The following is a 20,698-nucleotide window of genomic DNA, read 5'->3' as shown; positions in this document are numbered from 1 at the left end:
AGGATTCCGTTTTCTTTTCTGCTTCTTTGAGGTGCTTTTGCCAGGCCGCAACATCTCAAATAGTGGCTCTAACTGTTCAAAGATGTGGACCTGTATTATATATTCCTTTGACATCTGTCTTGACTGCTTCTCTTTAGTGTGAAATCTGTCCCCTTTCCCCCCCTGTATCTACTTTTAAAACATCCACAACCTCGCTTGGTGGTTTTACTGATTACAAACCACAGAGCAGAAGCTTACAAGACCAGAAGGGAAGTAATCTATATGTAACTGAGACTACATGAGGGATTTGGGCAGATAAAAAGCAGTCCCAGGCTGGACGATGCCAGACCACATCTAAACTCCTGTAAAAAGTGACAGAGGCTTAGGGTAAGAGAGCTAAACTTGGCAGCCACTCATGTTAGAATGCAATGTCTCTGTCACATGATTAAGCCCATTCCATATTTCTGAAGAGTGAAGTGGCGGTTTGGAAACGATGTATTTTATGCAGAAGGAAAATGTATCTTCTGAACACTGAAAACAGTGACAAGCTCTTGTGCATTTCTGTCACCCTTTTTCTCTTTGCCTGATTACCCTCCCAACCCACTGAACTCCTATTGCACATTAAAGGTAAAGGGACCCCTGACCATTAGGTCCAGTCGTGACCGACTGCGACGCTCATCTCGCTTTACTGGCCGAGGGAGCCGGCGTACAGCTTCTGGGTCATGTGGCCAGCATGACTAAGCCGCTTCTGGCGAACCAGAGCAGTGCACGGAAACACCCTTTACCTTCCCGCCAGAGTGGTACCTATTTATCTACTTGCACTTTGAGGTGCTTTCGAACTGCTAGGTTGGCAGGAGCAGGGACCGAGCAATGGGAGCTCACCCCGTCGCGGGGATTCAAACCGCAACCTTCTGATTGGCAAGTCCTAGGCTCCGTGGTTTAATTCACAGTGCCACCCGTGTCCCTATTGCACATTGCTTGCTGCTTATTCTGCAACTCTGATATCTGTAAATTGACCGTGCTTTCACTTTTGTAAAAAACAAAACCCCTCCAATACTTAAAAAACTCTCTTTCCCCAATTTATCTGGTTGTCCTTAAAGAACAGAAGCAACTCGAACATATTCTGCAACATTTACTGTTACATACGGTCAGTGCTTGCCCCCCCCTAAAAAAATGTTTAGGGGTACTCTCATTTTCCTACTCTTACTGAAATACTGCACCTCAATGAGGCCAAATTCAAGATTCACAGAATGTTTAGGGGTATGTGTACCCCCAGAAAAAAGCTCTACATATGGTGCTCTCTTTTCCATCCAACCTGCAATTTTATGGGTCAGCCCAAGTAACATATTTGTAAAGGTAAAGGTAAAGACACCCAACCATTAGGTCCAGTCGTGGGCGACTGGGGTTGCGGCGCTCATCTCGCTTTATTGGCCGAGGGAGCCGGCGTACAGCTTCCGGGTCATGTGGCCAGCATGACTAAGCTGCTTCTGACGAACCAGAGCAGCACACAGAAACACCATTTACCTTCCCACTGGAGTGGTACCTATTTATCTACTTGCACTTTGACGTGCTTTCAAACTGCTAGGTTGGCAGGAGCAGGGATAGAGCAATGGGAGCTCACTCCATCGCGGGGATTCGAACCACCGACCTTCTGATCGCCAAGTCCTAGGCTCTGTGGTTTAATCCACAGCGCCACCCGCGTCCCTTAACATATTTTTACATTTGGGCTAATGGTGCCATAGCAATTAATGCCCTGTGCTTAAGCCATTGTCCTACTTAAGCCATTTCTTGCACTTGTTTCTAGGAGGCTGGTATTCAGAGATACAGTGCCTATAATGCAGAAGTACCAGGTAGCTGTTTGCCCAACTCCACAGATGATAGTCATCTGTTCCAAGCCTGGATTGAAGAACCATCCTGGAACAGGGAAAGTTGCTCATCAGGTTAGTCTTCTGCCCTATGCTGAGATGTACTGTATGTCTATTTAAATGGTAGCAATTAATTCAAATGGTAGCAATTGGAGAGCCAGTGTGGTGTAGTGGTTAAGAGCGGTGGACTCGTAATCTGGTGAACTGGGTTCGATTCCCTGCTCCTCCACATGCAGCTGCTGGGTGACCTTGGCCTAGTCACACTTCTCTGAAGTCTCTCAGCCCCACTCACCTCACAGAGTGTTTGTTGTGGGGGAGGAAGGGAAAAAGGAGATTGTTAGCCGCTTTGAGACTCCTTAGAATAGTGATAAAGCGGAATATCAAATCCAAACTTTTCTTGTTCTCTTCTTCTTCCTAAATTGGTGTTTATACATATACCAGGAAAAGGGACAAGAAAATCCCTATAAATAAGGTACTACTGGCTTCAGTTGAATCTGGTATCCTTAGATTTGCTTGGTATCTGTGACATTCACAAAAGCAGTTTTGAGCAGCTTCGTTAACATGTGACAAGGTTGGATTTGGGGACCCTGATTTGCTGTGTCAGTTACCTGGTTTGGGGTGGTGTGGTGGCAAAAAACTCAGGGTTCGTGGCACAAAAATGGTACTGAACTTTGGCATCAGGTTTTATTTTTGGGGGAGATCTGGAATTTCGGGGTCACACTTTAATGAAGCTGTTTTGAGCTAATCCTGCCGCTGGATGAATGCAGCCTGGAGGTTTGTGGTGTGCAAAACAATGGCAAGAAGGAAACTAGCCATTCTCGCAACTGCCTGCATCCCCCCCCATTATGTTTCTTCTCAAAGAGCGTCTCTGTTGAGGGCTGACCACAGTTGATGGGGATCAAAAGATCAGACAAAAAGAGCCCTTGGCAATTGTTCTTAAAGCCTTTATTTTAATGCAAAATAAAACTGTTCAGCATTTATATTGTGATATGTAACAAAAAAAAGGTGAAACAGTGGTACCAGATGATCTCTTAACCCCCCCCAATAAATTTCCCAAACTTTTAAACAATTTTAAAAAAGCACACACAAATATAGGCGCATATGCGCAACAACAAGAAATAATAGAAAAGGACAGCGGTGTGCAAACGAGCAATTCCCATTACCGTTCGTGGGATTGCGCCAGAAATAATCTGAAATTGATGTATTGTGAATGAAGGCTTAAAAATACGTATGTATAAGAAAAAGGTTCTGGTTTCTGCACTGAGAGGCAAACGTCTCTCAAGTAAGTGCACAGATGGCTAGAATGCTCTTGCAAAAAGTTGTACGCGAGAGCCTGATCTGGGAAAGCTGTCCGTGCATCTTAGCTCCCACAAGGGAGAGGATATGTTCACCCCAGAGCACATCTACCATGGAACGTCTAGTGTTTTTAAAAAGGCAGAAAGAAAGGAGGTAGCATTTCAACAGTATACAAAGATTAGGCAGCACGTGAAGCTTTATATCTGGCTAAGGGTAGCACTTGGAATGTTGGGGTTTTGAAGAGAATCTGGAAAGCCGACTTTCCAGGGCCTCTCCTTGTTTTTTGGACTACTCGCCCTTTCAGTTGCTGCAGTCAGAGTTGATCCTCCATCCCACCAGCTAATAATGTCAACAGATGGTTCAGGGAACTGTTGGGTGTCTGCACGGAGCACCCAGTCACTCAACAGTTAACGCGTCAAATCTAGTTTTCGTAACAAAAATAAAATTAAATTAAAAAATGCAACAGGAATTTGCTCCAAAGTACACTGATGTTTCCAGTAAGTTCAGCGGGCTTTCAGCCAGGCTTCTGTTCCAAATGCAATACCGAAGCCAGCTCAGCACTCGGGGAATAAATGTACAAAGCTGTATCTAGCTGTTTTGACTGCATGGTCTGAAACCAGTGTTATGCAGCCCCCATCCCTAGTGCTGTCCTTACGATTTCCCTGCTGGCATGCACAAAACCTTTGCCCCTCTTCGCAAGGGAGCCTTGTCCTTTGAAGATCCAGCCTTTGAAGAAAGCATATCACACAGTTGGCTAGCAACTGCAATGTGCTCCTTCTTAGCCCTTTGGGGGGGTTAAGGTGGGAAGGAATAGATGGGTTGTGCAGCTCATATTTGTGGCTTATGATATGACATGTTCTCCCTACCTCTTGTCAGGATACGGGCATGAATCTGGTCATCCATCCATATCTGTTGGCTTGAGCTTCATCTCTCAAGCAAGGGGAAATTGGGACTGCGGTAGGAGGCACCTGTCTTCTTCACAGGGTGGGGCTGACACGGCAAACCTAATCAACAAGCGCACTGATGCCCATTTTTGAACTTCCGTGTGAAAATGCATCCCACAGGGGCAGATCAGAGCCACCCAAATTCACTTGCGATGGCTTCTGTCAGATTGGCACGTTATCGCGGACATTTAGCACGCGAGGCCTTTGTGAATAGCAAAGAACCCTCTCAGATCCATTAATATTCGCAAACATACGGGCGCATGCGAGAAAAGAGCAACTTGTTTTCTTAATGGCTCGTGTGGAATTGTTTTGCGTGCAAGTGATATATATTTTGATCCACCAGCTACAGCACCTTGTGATATGTGTGTGTGCTACACATTTGTCTGCAATATGGTGCCGATAGTTTGTTTTGCGTTATTCCAGAGAAGCAGGATATATATACATATACATGCGTGTGTGCACACACCCACACCCACACTCTTCTGTGAGTCACTTAAATCAGCCAACTGCTCTCCCTCCCCATTAGAAGCATGGGGGCATTTCAGACTGATGGGAATGCAATTCAGTTTCCTTTGCTCCTGTCCCCCCAAAACCAGGCCAGGAGTTTTTGCTCCTTTCAGCAAAGCATGAAGCATCTATATAGCACTGCATCTATTTTTTTTAAACCAAAAGGAGGAAAAGTCTCCTATAGCTTTGAAATCAGAAGCATAGTTGAATACCCCATTGGCTAAGATTAACAGCTGAGAAGGGTCGTCTCTTGACCTGCCTTGTCCTACCAAATGGAGCCGCTGCAGTCAATGGGAGTTTTAGAAGGGTGTTTCATGTTACATGGAAAACAACTGAGCACGAGCTTCAAAGGCCATAAATAATCCAGACAGGCTCTTTCCATTCAATTTGGATTTATCCCTAGCTCCTGAAATGCTGTCAGTTATCTCTGTGAATGGGAATGAAATGGCACCAGAAAGGGGTTAGGAGGCAGGTGATTTATAAGGCAGGAGCTTATCTTCCAAAGCTTCCCTTAATTGTGATCAGGCTAGAGATAAAGCCACTGTCATCAACATTAGCTTCTTCTATTGGAGGATCCAACGTATCGTAGGTTATATTTGTACAAAGTGCATTTTAAAATGTTCACCTCACTCCTAGTGGCCTTTCTGCACTCCTGGAACATCTGCCTATCTTCATCTGTCTTACATATGGTCTATTTACAGAAATCTTTGAGGGGGAAGCACTAGTACAATACCCCAAAGGGGAAATGAATGGGGTGGTTGTTTGAGAGTGGCCTTCTCAGTATCAGTTTTGCTTCAGATCCAAAGTTGAAGCTTATCTCAATTAAATGATTGCCTGCATACACCTGAGACGAAGGTCCACCTCCATACTCTTCAAAAGAGTTCACAAGGCAAGGGATAAAGCCAAAGAATTTCATCACAGAGATATTGTTTGGGAGCCACCAGGCATTCCAAGTGACCTAAAAAATGTCACACATTTGGGGTAACTTCCACTGTTGCAGGTGAAGCTGTAAATACCAGCAAAATGGCTGGCACAGGGCCACAGAAGACAGAAAGCAATCTCTTTTTTCATAATGAACTCCACCCAGTGTTTCTCAAACTTGGGTGCCCAGCTGTTGTTGGACTACAGCTTCCATCATCCCTAGCTAGCAGGACCTGCGGTCAGGGATGATGGGAATTGTAGTCCAACAACAGTTGGGGACCCAAGTTTGAGAAACAAGGAAGAGCTTTGTCCTCCCTCCACCAAACCAGGACGGAAGAATGAAAGTAACATTTTAACATGATTGATCTAGTTTGGATGACCAGTCACTACACCAGTGATAACAACAGGCCATTATTTCCTGTCTTCTGTGTGGTATCTTACCTTGGTTCAGATATGAAACAAGATATTCAACAGGAACTTAGGCTTAGCAAGGAGTAAACAATTCGACGTTCACACTCTACTTAAGCCTGCAAATGTTAAGGAAGACACGACTGCACTTACTGGGAGGGACTTAGCTGCTCATTTAAAAGTGGACTGGACAAAATTTAAAGGTATTTTATACAGATACATTTCCCAAAAATATCAGCCTCTCAGCTTACTTATTCAGAGCCACTTGAAATTCATCTGGTGGAAATAGATATTGGCCTTTACATGGCTATAATATGTATTTGCCATTTTAGGAACAAGCAGTCTGAGAATAATTACAGGGAAAAGTCACTCCCTGGTGACGATTTCTTGTTGGAATTAATGGTAGAAACACAACTGTCCTCGCTAAACTGTTTCCTGCTTAGTCCTGCCTAGAGAGTAAATGACCTAGAGAAGGCTATGAGACACACAACCTTGGATCCCAACCCTGCTATTTGCTACTCAGGGACTTTGAATCTGAAGCTGTTAGGTTTGGGTTTTGTTCCTTTTCATATTAAACAAACAAACAAAAAATCAATTACTTATATGAATATTAATACTTGTGACAACAATGTTAGGCCAGTGGGTTCAATGCGACACCATAGAACCTTTCATGGGCAATGGAGGAGCTCGTCCTTTCAAACGCAGCAACACAAATTTGTGTGTGTGACAGATTCACTAAGCGCCAAGTCTCTAGGGGCCAGCGGGTATAATGAAGCCATTTCAGAAAGGGTAAATGATAAATGGCTGTGCCTGGTAGATGACCCCTCTGTGCAATATATAATAATTATGAGGCGACCTGTGTAATGAATCCTGTTAATTTGCTGCATACCAAAAGGAAACCAACAGCTCCTTCTGTGGCCAGGCCCCAAGGTCTTTTCCTTGAAAGGAAAAAGGCTATGGAATAAATAGCCTTGAAAGCCATCCAAAGGAAAGGATTATTTTTTTATTTTTAACTTTTTTAAAAAGGGGGGTGTTTTAAAAAAATGATACTGGAGCTGCTCAGAATTCCTAGCTCATCCAAGTTTCAGAGGCTTTGTTAGACAGGGTGGCAAGTAAAAATAAACAGAACCAAAAAGACCCTCCACGTCCCCCGCAGTCAAACAGGACCATCTCCCTCAGAAATGCAAACTAGAGGAAGACCAGGGACCACCTGAGCTTCCTCCCTTCACTGTGTTTTTGTCTTCTCTCTTAAAATGACCATCTGATAATCCACCATTTTAAAACAGAAGCCTTTGCTACAGGCTCAGCAAGCCCTGGGTGCTGCAGCCCTGCAGAATTTCTGCCAGGCAACAGGGGTCCTGGTATCCCCTGACCTTCCTTCCTGGGGTGGGATCTGAAGAAGAATAGGCTTCACAGGAGACACTTTGAAGTCAAAAGCCAATGCAAGGATAGCCGGGTGCTGTGCCTGTCTGGCCAGCAACTGTTTGTACGGGAGGGGCAGACTCCCACTACCACTCCTGCAAAATTGGGTGCTGGGGGCAAAATTGTCTTACATAGCCACTGCCACCCTCCCTACAACCCTTTCGTCTCTGAGTTGGCAACTGGGGAGAGCAAATAAGATTCTTCAAAGGGTCTCCATGTGACAAAAACTGAAGAGGGGGACAGAAACAGTGAATATCTGAAGGGGCAATTAAAAAATATGACCGGGATGAGAGCAAAACAGTATTTCCCTAGGACAACAGAGAGAAATGTCAGGGCACACCGTGAGCCCATCTCCACTCTTAAAATAATTATCCAATCAGAGGTCATAGAAAAGAAGGGTCTGCCATACTGGGGGCACACACAGTGGCACCCATGGAATACTCTTTCTGAAACAATGTCCAAAATAGTTCCCTGCAATGTGGGCATCTAGCATGTGCTTGTGTATTTTGTTGCAAACAGCCCTGAGTAGCACTTTTAAGGCGTGCTTAGAAGAAATTCTGCTTACTCTTCATCTGCCGCCTTCTATGTTTGAGGAAGCGTTAAAACACACACTCCGATATACTGGTGGTACCCAAAAGTCACTGTACCGCTTTTTGCGAGCTCGCAGTTATGTTCACGAACGTGTTCTGGGTGCAAACTGGACAGGCTCAAACGACATCTCTCCCCTGGGGTAGGCAAGATCAGTGGTAACGGCTGCAAGGTGAGATATCGACAGGAGTCCGGCTTTAGGCTATACGGCCGCGGTCATAGGGTCCTTCTGCCTAGGATCTTGATGCCTGTATTGGTACTGATCTGGGCCGGCTCGGCGATGAGCGGTTCTGCCCATTTCATGATAAGGCAGCCCCCTGTGGCCTTGAGGCGGGGAGGGTGGCACATCTTGGCGGAGGGGTCCTTTGTGCTGGCCTACTGGTTGTTGTGGGAGACCACACTGAGGATACCATATCTCTGTTGCCCTTGGACCATCTTGTGGGAGAGCATAGCTCCCTTTGGAGAGATGTACTGGTGGGTGGCTAGCTTGATAATAAGGAAGATCTCTGTCTTTATACATCACCCGTTGTCCTGCTATATACTCCATGGGTTCTATGGGTCCATGCCTGGGAGGGAAAGAAAAGAAGAGAGCTGTAAATAGAAAGCCCCCACGTCGCTTCCATTTGAAGTTCCCCATTTGTTTGGGACAAGAAAAGCCACCAAGCTCTAGCGACTGGCCAACGTGAGTCAAGACAGAATAAAGACTTCCTGGCAGATGCATGCTGCTAGATTGGTAAAACACATGCCGGAAGCTGGCGCAAAGGTCCAGCGCACATCACAGCTCCTTTAGAAAAAGGCACCACTGGAACCCTCCGCCTCACAATGCGAGCTCCTCACGAACCTCTTGCAATAATGGAAAACAAAGAGCCCTTTCAATGATGTGCGTCGGACTGTGTCTTATCTAGCCTGAGGATAAACAGATGAGTTGGGTCTGTATCCTGGCGAGCCCCACAAGGCTCACGAACACCAATATTCACACCTCAAAGCTGTTTCGCCAATTTTCTTGTCTCAGACATGTCAGTCCATAAAAACTCTCCAAGCCTCGCAGTTGGAAAGCCTGGAACTCCCAGAAGAAAACAGTACGGATATGAGGATATTGTATCTGCATTTAGTGGGCTAGCTGCCAACACCGTTTCAGTGGAAAAGAGCAGACTCAAACACACATGGGCGTGAGTAGGAGGGCCTAAATCTGTAACGTGTCTGCATCAATAAGGATTTGACAAGCTCTGGTGCATGTGAAAAGCAACATGTGTGACCATGTAATGCCAGTGCCAATTATGGAGTAATTTCTGTAGTTTTCTCTGTCTTAATTCCAGGATTTACATTAATGAGGGGATTCTCCCTAATAAGGGTAAAGCCGGGATAAGTGTTACACGGAATAAATAACTGTTTTATGTAGATGTCAACCCGGAAGCCACACATACACACACAAAAAAAACCTCTGTGTGATTAGAGATTGTTCTCTTCAAGGCTAAAATATTTCTTCAGTTACAGAAAGAATGCTGACTAGCTCTGAAGAGAACTGTTGACGGCAACATTTTTTCAGATGCAAAAATAGATACCATGCTTTCTGGAGTGTGTTGGTTTTTGCAGACCAGACACCACCCTGCAATGCAGTGCTGAATATTCCCCCCCCCCCCACATATACGCTTTCTTTTTTGGACCTGCAATGATCTGGCTTCTATTTTTTTAATGTGCCATTTAAAACAAAACAAAAGCAAATGCTGAATCTTTGCAGTCACAGCCCTTCTCCTCTCCCCCATAAATCTGGTCCAGCTTCCCAGAAAAACATGGGGAACCTTGGAACAAGCCAAGCTTATCTTCCACCTTAAGCAATCTCGGCACATGGAAACTCTGATATACGGATGCCAATTACAAGCAAATTGGAGGCAGCCTCCAATAGGAAGGAGGAGAGGCAAGACTCTAGCCAGGGAGATATTTTTGGTCATTGTTGTTCAGGCCAATTGTGGAAAAACTTGTATCTTCTGAAATGCCGCACAAGATATAACACACACAACCGGGAAGCAGAGCTCAGACAGCGACAGATCCCTGGACCGACCTTGCTCCTTGTGCATTCATGGAAGATCATCAAAAAACAAAACAGAAAAACCCAGAGGAACCCAAGGTGCAGCATACGACCATTTAAAATCATATTAAAGGTAAAGGTAAAGGGACCTCTGACCGTTAGGTCCAGTTGCAGATGATGCTGGGGTTGCGGTGCTCATCTCGCTTTACTGAGGGAGCCGCAGACGGCTTCTGGGTCATGTGGCCAGCATGACTAAGCTGCTTGTGGTGAACCAGAGCAGCACACGGAAACACCGTTTACCTTCCCGCCAGAGTGGTACCTATTTATCTACTTGCACTTTGTGCTTTTGAACTGCTAGGTTGGCAGGAGCTGGGACTGAACAACGGGAGCTCACCCCATCGCGGGGATTTGAACCGCCGACCTTCTGATCGGCAAGTCCTAGGCTCTGTGGGCACCACCCACATCCCTTTAACATCATATTAGTATCAAGTAAAATTGGTAAGAGTGAGCAATAAAGATTTACACAACGGCAACCTAAATCCACAAAAGGAAAGGAAAAGCCAGCAGATTCAAGAGGTGTGGGAAATTTAAAAAGTTTTCACCTAGGAAGAATCTAAGAAGAGTTCTGCTTGATCAGACAGTTGGTAAAACTTTTTTCTTTTCCTTTCATCATTCTGCCATACAAGCTGAGCCCTTGTGGAGAAGAGTCTCACCCCCTCAGCCTTCACTCTTCTGAAAATTCAATCCCACCCCAATTTCAATTCCTGCAGATAACACTTATGTTTTCTAATAGGAGAACAGCAGCAAATACTAGCTCAGGAAGCAAAGAAACCACAGCAAATCACCACCAGGATATATATGCACCCAGAAGAACACATTTGCTGTGGACACACATGGCCATTTTACAGATACTGATAAAATGTTTTGAGAGTACCGGTGTAAACGGAAAGAAAAGAAGTGTGAAATGTTGCTGATTTCGCTGATTCATCTCCAGCTCATTTTAACTTGGTTACACAAGGAATACGCTTAAGTGAAAAAGGACAGTTGTGCTTCCAGTTTGTGAAGTAAGACATAATGGAAAATTAAAGGTAAAGGGACCCCTGACCATTAGGTCCAGTCGTGACCGACTCTGGGGTTGTGGCGCTCATCTCGCTTTATTGGCCAATAGAGCTGGCGTACAGCTTCTGGGTCATGTGGCCAGCATGACTAAGCCGCTTCTGGCGAGCCAGAGCAGCACATGGAAACGCTGTTTAACTTCCTGCCAGAGCAGTACCTATTTATCTACTTGCACTTGTGCTTTCGAACTGCTAGGTTGGCAGGAGCAGGGATCGAGCAACGGGAGCTCACTCCGTCGCGGGAATTCGAACCGCCAACCTTCTGATCAGCAAGTCCTAGGCTCTGTGGTTTAACCCACAGCGCCACCCGCGTCCAATGGAAAATTAAGAGCTCATATATGTGAACTGGCATCCCTTGGGTACCACAAGTACTATACATCTCCTGTTCCTAGTGATTTGCTTCTACAAATGCTGCAGAGACTGCAGCGAGGAAATTGAGTCCTTTGCCCATCAGGAATAGTGCTTGGACTAATCCAGTTTTCAGTCATCTTCATTAGGCGCTGGCCATTGACATCTGAGTAGCACAAGTTTTACGGTGAGGGGAAAAAACACCACATGACAGCAAGGCAGAAAACAAAACACTGCAGACTCGCGATTTGATGCAATTCAGCTTGTGGTACTATCTACTTCCACCTCACAGGCCTGCTGGTATCAAAGCACAGCGGGCAAAGCCAATGTACTGTTGCTGCTCTTTCTTTTGCAGTTCCAGCAGCAGACTACAGTGAGAAATAAGGCTGAACATCCACCCACTCACCCCTGCAAACTCCTGGCTCAGGTTTAGTCATCACTAAAGCGACAGCTTTTACTTGACAGATCTGAGTCTGGTCACCCGACAGAGCCAGATATGCTGTAAATAAGAATGGATGTGCGTCCCTGTGCCTATGGAGGGCAAAGTCTCAAAATAGTATCAATTGGTTGGAGCAGAGAACGGTCCGCCTGGCATTCAGAATATCAGGGGAAAGCACATCATCCTATTATTTAACACCTCAGTGGTTTTATTCATAAACTGTCAAGGAGGAATGAGATGGGCTCCTTCGCCAGTGAAGCAAATGAGCTCTCGGGCCAAAACGAATCCTTCCTATTGTCTCTCAAGGAAGCCCATAAGAGGGACTTTGCAAAGGAGCTCAGTCACCAAAGACTAAATAGAGAGCTCGGATGATTATGATTACAGCCATGCCAGTCATTGACATTTTTCATAACCCCATGGAATGACAAAGAAACAAAGCTCAAGATAAGCAGGGCCGGCTCACTTATGAGGCAATACGGGGTGAGTGCCTCAGGTGGCAGGATCCACAGAGGCAGCAGTAGCAGGGAAGCTGTGGCACACACCTCCGGAGACTGCATCTGCTGCCTCCTTGGCAGCCACCCCACAAATACAGCCTCAACAGTAGACTCTCGGTCCTGGTGAGGAGACACCATTTTGTGGTTTGCCTCAGGTGCCAAAATGTATTGGGTCAGCCTTGATGATGAGACTGCTTCATATTTGTTTGTGTGTGTGGAGGCACAAGCTCTCTGGTTAGCCCTTTCTCCTGTTACTCTACCAAGAGCAAGCTCTGTTTGAAACTGTTCTGCCACGTATTACTCAAAATTTTCCTGATGCAGAGCATGTGGAAAGTTTTGAGGCGTCGCTCCTGACAGTTGTAAGTGGTCCACCAAAAGCAGCATGCTCAACATGCAAGCCTCGTAGGCCTTCATCTTCGTAGTGAACATTAGCAACTCATTCTCTTTTACTGTTTTGGAGAGGTGAGCCATTGCTGTAGCTGCCTTGCTAATCCTCTCGGCCAGCTCAGCATCAATGTGTGGAACTGAGATGAGTGGAACCCAGTGACACAAACCACCCCAAGTGTGTGATCACCATTGTTGATGGTGGGCATCGCCCTAAAGACCTGCAAAGGCAACTTGGATTTCCCTATTTTCCTCTTTGCATGCCCAACTGAGGCACATGGTATCACTATCACCCCTCCAAGTCCTCCAGGGATGATAGCATCAGTTGGAAGGGACCCCAGGGGCAATCTAATTCAACCCCCTGCAATGCAGGAATCTCAACTAAACATCCATGACAGATGGCCATCCAACCTCTGCTTAGAAACCTCCAAGGAAGGAGAGTCCACCACCTCTGTTCCACTGTCCAACAGCTCTTACTGTTGGAAAAAGCTCTTACTGTCAAGGCCATACAGTCAAGGTTCCAGAGTCAACATGACCTGATAACACCAAAATTAAGGCAGGCCTGGGTGACAAGGGCTTTGCCTTTTTAGCAACCACAAACAGCCCCCGGCCCATCTCTGCCGAAGCTGCACCAACGTGACATGGTTTGTGGTGACCTGTTCCTGAAATGGCCACAAAGACCCACTTGCCCCAAAGCCCTATGAGCCCAGCAGTCAAACAGAAAAAGCACATAAAACCGATTTAGTAATAATGGAGCACCCGGATGGTTTCCCAGCAGTGGTTGGTGCTCTTGTGTCACCCATTTTTGTGGGCAAAAGTCTAAACTTCAGCAGCAGCTCAACTCTTATCAAATAAATGCATGGAATGAATACCCCGCTCTCCGGGGCTGGCCACTAGTTTCTCTAGAAGGGGAGTGTTGTGGGCAGATGGCTACAGATCCCTAGACTGGAAGGGACACACGGAAGAAGAGAAAATTGAGATGATTCATAGCCCTCCTGCTCCACGTGGGGCTGCCTTCAAGGGTGTTTCCAGATGTGGATATAATATTGTGGGGTCATTCAGTTACCACAAAGGGGTCATTGGCAACAGTGGTTTAAAATTTTTATCAAATTGGGGGCAAAGTATTTCCATCACACTATGAGAAGCACATGTTGCTTCAAAGTGCAGAAACTGTTTTGGTTTGGGGGTGGGAGGAGTTACTTACTGTTTTGGCTTGCAATCCTAAGGAGCAAATCCTAGTGAACTTTGCTGTGAAGATCTCACAGTAAATATGCCTAAGATTGTGCTCTAGTCCCTGACCCAGAATATCCTTAGGGCTGCCATATTTCAAAAAGTAAACACCAGGACACCCCAGAAGTTGTTGAGCTTTTTAAAGGAAATTCCCCCTGTCAATTCCGACTTCAAAATTTTAGTGATGTATGGCAGCCCTAATCTAGATGCAGCAAGCATCTCCAGATAAGAAAGTTAACTTCCCCTCTTCCATTAATCTCTTAGAAAAACACTTATATGGTAAAAAGTCAACATGAGCATTGACTGAACCTGTCTGGATCCTTCCACCAAAATATATATTTAACAGCAATAACTCCAGATATTAGACCAGAATGAGCTTTGTGCCCTCATGGTCTCTCCTCCTTTTCCTACCAAGCCTTAAATCAATACTTAGAAGGTTTGTTAGACCATAGTTTCTCACATCTGAAATGGGAAGCTTTGGTTTAATCAGACTACAAAACCAGATTGACCCATTTGGCAACATACTAGTAAAAAGGTAAAGGTAAAGGATCCCTGACAGTTTAGTCCAGTCGCAGACAACTCTGGGGTTGCGGTGCTCATCTCGATTTACTGGCTGAGGGAGCTGGCGTTTGTCCACAGACAGTTTTTCTGGGTCATGTGGCCAGCATGACTGAGCCGCTTCTGGCAAAACCAGAGCAGCACATGGAAACGCCATTTACCTTCCCGCCGGAGCGGTACCCATTTATCTACCGTATTTCCCCCTCTATAACACGCAGATTTTTTCTCCTAAAAAGGAAGGGGAAATGTCTGTGCGTGTTATTGAGCGAATGTGTGGTCCCTGGAGCCAACTGGGGCGAGTGGAGGCAAAAATCAGGCAAAAATCAAATCGGGAGTCTCGGAGAAGGGAAACCTGAAAAGAGGAAGCGGCTGCTTTCCTGCATTCTGCCTCAGGGTCTTACTGCCCACCCTCCTTTGTTTCCTTGCTGTGTTTGCTCAAACAGAACAGAGAGAGAGAGAGAGAGAGAGAGAGAGAGAGAGAGAGAGAGCGCTGGCTGGCTTGGGTGGGTAGGTGGAGGAAAACTTTTGCCTTCCTTTCCTCCCTCCCGTTATACCCCTCTCCTGCATTCTTAGCCAGCTGCTTCTCTGCACACCCCTCTCGTGCTCCTTGACCCTTCTGTGTTTTTCCTTCCCTCCCCACTTAAAATGTGGTTACAAAGCATGGATCCACATGGATCTTCAGGATCTTTGCATTGGGTCACCCCAAATTCACCATCAGATCACATAGCATGTCCATGGCTACAGCCTGCCCCCCAAAAATCACGCACCCACTGTTGCCTGGGGCTGCAATGGTGCAAAAACGTGGTTACAAAGCATGGATCCACATGGATCCTCAGGATCTTTGCATTGGGTCACCCCAAATTCACCATCAGATCACATGTCTGTGGCCACAGCATGAAGCACAAAAATGATACACCCACTGTTGCATTCAGAATGTTTTTTCCCTTGTTTTCCTCCTCTAAAAACGATGTGCGTGTTATGGTCAGGTGCATGTTATAGAGCGAAAAATACGGTACTTGTATTTTTGGTGTGGTTTCGAACTGCTGGGTTGGCAGGAGCTGGGACCAAGCAAATGGAGCTCACCCCGCCACCGGGACTTGAACCACCGTCCTTCTGATTGGCAAGCCCAAGAGGCTCAGTGGTTTAGACCACAGCGCCACCCGCGTTCCTTACAACACTAGTACTCTGTCTGATAAACCATGGTTTATACTGTATTATCAAGTCTATTGCATCTGATCTAGCTCCCCACGTTAGCTGGGAGTACTGCACTACAGCATCTCCCGTTATTTTGTATGCCAGTGTGGAAGAGCCGTTCCTTTTCTTGCAGCTAAAACATAAGCTTCCTCATCTTAATGAAAAGAATATGACTGGACAATATTACTGCTTTTGTCCACCTTCGGTATGCAATAGAAATAAAATAATGTCCCACGCCTGCTGCTGAAATGTGGGTTTTGTAGCTGGCCCTGGTAGGGCAAGCAGTGATAGTAGCTGTCTCAACAAAGTGTTTACACAAAACCAATGAAATTCCGTGAAAATCCCAGAAACGAGAAGTAATCGACTAGAAATATTATCTTATAGAATTAAACTAAATAACAAAAATCAAAAAGTTTAAGGGAAAAAATTATAAAAACCTAGAATTGAACAAAGCCTTAACAGGATACCGGCAACAAACCTCGTTCCACTGAACTATTCAGTTTCCTCAGAAGGAAATAGAGAAATCATAAACCTTAAATGATTTTAAACAAACTCAAGAAAAGGGCTGAAACGCTCCCCTGAGTTTACAAAAAAGGTTTGAAAACTTAAATGGCAAGTTTTAGAAACAGCCCTATTTAAAGAAAGCCAAGCAGTAGTAATAAGAATTTGAGGACTCGGCTGTGAAAACTCTAGTATTGCCTTTCCAAAAAGGTTTCAAAAACCTACATAGCACAAATTCAAAGAAAGGAATACAAGATAAGCTGTTTTAGAGTTTAAACAAACTGAAGAACAGGGCTGAAACGCTCCTACATGTTACTGCTGATGTTAAAGACTGATTGTTTCAGGGATTTTCATGGTATTTCATTGGTTTTGTGTAAGTTTTTGGTTCTGTGACTGTCTTTTTTCTACTGGTCTCCACAAAGTGTGGCTTCAGAGTTCTTCAGCACTTTGTCTGGAGTTTTTCATGCAGTGGCTGGGAGGGCCTGTCTTCTGTAACATTCTGTTTTTAAAGTGAAAAATCTCTGGGGAAGGACAAGGGTCCTGAAAGTCCAAGGCCTGGAATTCTTCGCCTCTCTCTTATTCCACTTTAAACAGGAAACGTTTGCACAAAGCAATTCCAGGGGGAGAGCGTAGGTTCATTTCAAGGCAGATAATGTTGGTACATTGCCTACATCGGTGATCTGTCCTGTGGACTTAAGTGAGCGGGGCAGCGGAAAAATGCACCTTATGTTTCACTTTGTGCCAAACAATTCTCAGTGAGACGGGGGCACAGGTTAGATTATAGTACACTCAGAGGTGTGTGTATGTGTGGCAGGGGCGACACATTACTACACAAACAAGACAGACAGTGGAGGGCAAAAAGCAGGGAACAACCAACAATTTTCCTTTTCTTAAAATTATTATGTTGTCAACTACGGAATATTTTTAAGTCCACAAAGTGCTCAGCACCGAGAGCAATTTATCTAAATGGCAATGCGACTGGCTCATAATTGTCCTCTCAAATCAGAGGTCACTGAGATTGTGTTTTTGCAGTAAACTACATTCTGTGCAAATGGGACGCGGGTGGCGCTGTGGGTTAAACCAGCCTAGGATTTGCCGATCAGAAGGTTGGCGGTTCAAATCCCTGCGACGGGGTGAGCTCCCGTTGCTCGGTCCCTGCTCCTGCCAACCTAGCAGTTCGAAAGCACGTCAAAGTACAAGTAGATAAATAGGTACCACTCTGGCAGGAAGGGAAACGGCGTTTCTGTGCGCTGCTCTGGTTCGCCAGAAGCGGCTTAGTCATGCTGGCCACATGACCCGGAAGCTATACGCAGGCTTCCTCGGCCAATAAAACGAGATGAGCGCCGCAACCCCAGAGTTGGTCACGACTGGACCTAATGGTCAGGGGTCCCCTTTACCTTTACATTCTGTGCAAAGGCAAACAAGAGGGGGTTTGGGGGGGGCAGTGGAGGGAGAGTACAAAGTCCCACTAGTCTATTCAGGTGGATGACAAAAAACTAGGCAGCTGGATTAACGGGGCTTGTGGTTATAAACGTGAAACATGAACATTGACCCTGGGTTGTGTGTATGTGTGTGTGTTTATGAAATAGAGCAAGGAAGTCTATTTAAGCCTACTGAGAGCAGGAAGGCTCCCAGGATGGACTTTGCAATCCTTCTCTTGAGTGGTTTGATCAAAATCTCATCATGGCCCTGGAGATCCAGAACGACCTACTTGTTTTTATTTCTCTCTGGGACCATAAATAAGGCCCAGTGTCAAGTGTCCACCTGAGCTAATTTGGGCAGGAAGTGGATCTATTAACCTTTGCTGCTTGGGAGGGATTGGGAATGTCACTGCTGTTATAAATGCGTTTTCTAGAGGACTGTGACATCACAGGAAATCTTAATTCTGGCTGACTCCTTGAGCACAGATAATGCAACATACTTCTCACAGACCCCCGAGAGAATAAAGAAATCACTGGCTAGGATAAGGAAGTGACTGCTTGGAGCCCCCAAACCATGATTGCATTGAATTTCAGCCACACGTGCTACTGACCCTTGCGAAGGCCACGGCGGTCACTGTATAGGCATTTGCTCTTAAATTCTGCACCGAAGTTGACTTGTATAAATTCTGCCTGTTTTTAATTGCACCGCAATGCTATTAAAATGCACTTCAAGTGTGAGTAGTTTTGAGTGCACTCTGTGTAGAAAAAGGAGAGGATATAAATATTTTTTTTATCAAAACCCTTTTTTTTGGCATAATATTATTTCTCTTAGATGTAGGAAGACACAAAGCACTACACGGTACACTCCCTGACCCCAAATACTGCCCAGGCTTTTCTCTGCTTTTTTTTGTATATATTTGCAGTATATCTTCCTCTTTTTTAAAAGTGAAAACAGATTATTTGCAGGATGCTAAATTCAACACAACTGAGGAGCTACGGCAAAGCAGCCCTCTATGGCAAACGCAGAGCTGGATTACGTGAGCAAAAATCCACATGGTGACAGTTCTATACCCTCCCTGTACTTTTACTTTCAAAATCACCTTTTTTTGCACAGCGCTGCAAACCCAATGCTCTGCTATGGCTTCTGGGAAGGTCATGAAGTTGAAACTGTTAAAATCTGCGTCTGGGGTGGTTCGCCAACTCTCTCATCATGTCCTACTGCTGACATCAGGACATGCCTTAGCAGAACCCTCTTTCTGTCCATTTCAAAAGGAAACACAATACAGTGGTACCTCGGGTTACACTCCGCTAACCCAGAAATAGTGCTTCAGGTTAAGAACTTTGCTTCAGGATAAGTACAGAAATCGGGCTCTGGCGGCACAGCGGCAGCAGGAGGTCCCATTAGCTAAAGTGATGCTTCAGGTTAAGAACAGTTTCAGGTTAAGAACGGACCTCCAGAATGAATTAAGTACTTAACCTGAGGTACCACTGTAGGGGTCAGCAAACCTTTTCAGCAGGGGGTCGGTCCACTGTTCCTCAGACCTTGTGGGGGGCCGGACTATATTGGGGGGGGGTAATCAATGAATTCCTATGCTCCACAAATAACCCAGAGATGCATTTTAAATAAAAGGGCATCTAAAAACATGCTGATTCCCAGACTGTCTGCGGGCCAGATTTAGAAGGCAATTGGGCCGGATCCAGCCCCTGGGCCTTAGTTTGCCTACCCATGCAATAGGGGGACATTGTTTTCTGCTGCTGTTTCAGTTTGTGTGTGGCCTGCAGTGTAGTCCTGACCTCTGATATCAAACAGAAAATTGAGATCAGACTCCACTGAAAACAGGGGAAGCGCTGGGGGAGATTTACAAGCAATCCCCACCCACCCCGGTCAAAAGCGATAACAGGATGAATCTGTAGAAGTGCACACTACTACTTGGCCTTGGAAAAAGCCTAACTTGTTACTTACTTTTCCTAAAAACTAATCACACACTCGCACACATGTGCATGCCTTGGTCACCACCATTCCAATGATTGATAAAACATGGACTGCATCCTCTGTCTGAGGAAGTCCTAATGAATTTTGCCCCCACTTTTTGTTTTCGTTGGCTCCTGGGGAGCTCAGAGTTCAGATGCTTGGTTCATGCCTCTCCAGTGACCCATGATTTGGAGGGTACACATGTCTGCCAGGCCAACATTGAGAAATGGAAAATTTGTGACCTCTGGGCCACATCCAACCTGGCTGTTTCAAGGTATACTGCAAAGATATATCCAGAAGGTATGCGGGGAACGTTATCTGTAGTAGGAAATGACGAGAAGTGTCTGTCCTTCTTCAATTTCTTTAACTAAAGCGTAGAAAGGGACTGGATGCAAGCCAAAGAGGACATAGGAAGATAGAAAGCTGTCTTATACAGAATTGGTATTGGTCATTCCATCCAGGGTCTCAGGCAGAAAGTCTTCTCTTTCCCTTTGCTCAAATGCTAGGATTGATCATGGCACCTTTATGCATGAAGAGCATGGGCCCCAACACCATTGTGGGTTTGACTTCCCAGATGAATGGCTGGAAAACTGCTAGGCTCTTCCAATTAGATGGTTATAACCATAGAATCTGGACCATAAAGAAGGCTGATCGCCAAAGAATTGATGCTTTTGAATTATGGTGCTGGAGGAGACTCTTGAGAGACCCATGGACTGCAAGAAGATCAACCCTATCAATTCTTAAGGAAATCAGCCCTGAGTGCTCACTGGAAGGACAGATCCTGAAGCTGAGGCTCCAATACTTTGGCCACCTCATGAGAAGAGAAGACTCCCTGGAAAAGACTCTGATGTTGGGAAAGATGGAGGGCACAAGGAGAAGGGGATGACAGAGGACGAGATGGTTGGACAGTGTTCTCCTTTTTTTCCCCATAATGTTTTTATTAAATTTATAAAATACAAAAACAAAAACCAAATTACAAATTCCAGCGAATCTGGTGAACTTCCCCACATCTTCCAAACCCTGCATTCTCTGTGTATACAAAACATCAGCAATTTGTTAACTTATTTCAAAACTTAATGTATCTTT

At 45.4% G+C, this 20,698-nt stretch overlaps 1 protein-coding gene across 2 annotated transcripts in view; it reads right to left on the bottom strand.

Annotated features, from left to right (window-relative positions):
- Positions 1-6,638: 6,638 nt before the first annotated feature.
- Positions 6,639-20,698, bottom strand: part of PARD3B (par-3 family cell polarity regulator beta) — a 582,358-nt gene continuing 568,298 nt past the window's right edge. For both annotated transcript variants that reach the window (XM_081906208.1, XM_081906209.1), the window contains one exon: positions 6,639-8,496. In XM_081906208.1, the coding sequence (XP_081762334.1) occupies positions 8,133-8,496 (364 nt within the window). In that variant the 3' untranslated portion in view covers positions 6,639-8,132. The remainder of the gene's footprint in view (positions 8,497-20,698) is intronic.

Source organism: Podarcis melisellensis (assembly GCF_964234715.1).
Source record: "Podarcis melisellensis genome assembly, chromosome: 1".
NCBI classification, from domain to species: domain Eukaryota; kingdom Metazoa; phylum Chordata; class Lepidosauria; order Squamata; family Lacertidae; genus Podarcis; species Podarcis melisellensis.
Note: the sequence above shows the minus strand (reverse complement) of the source record. Positions and strands in the feature narration are given on the sequence as shown.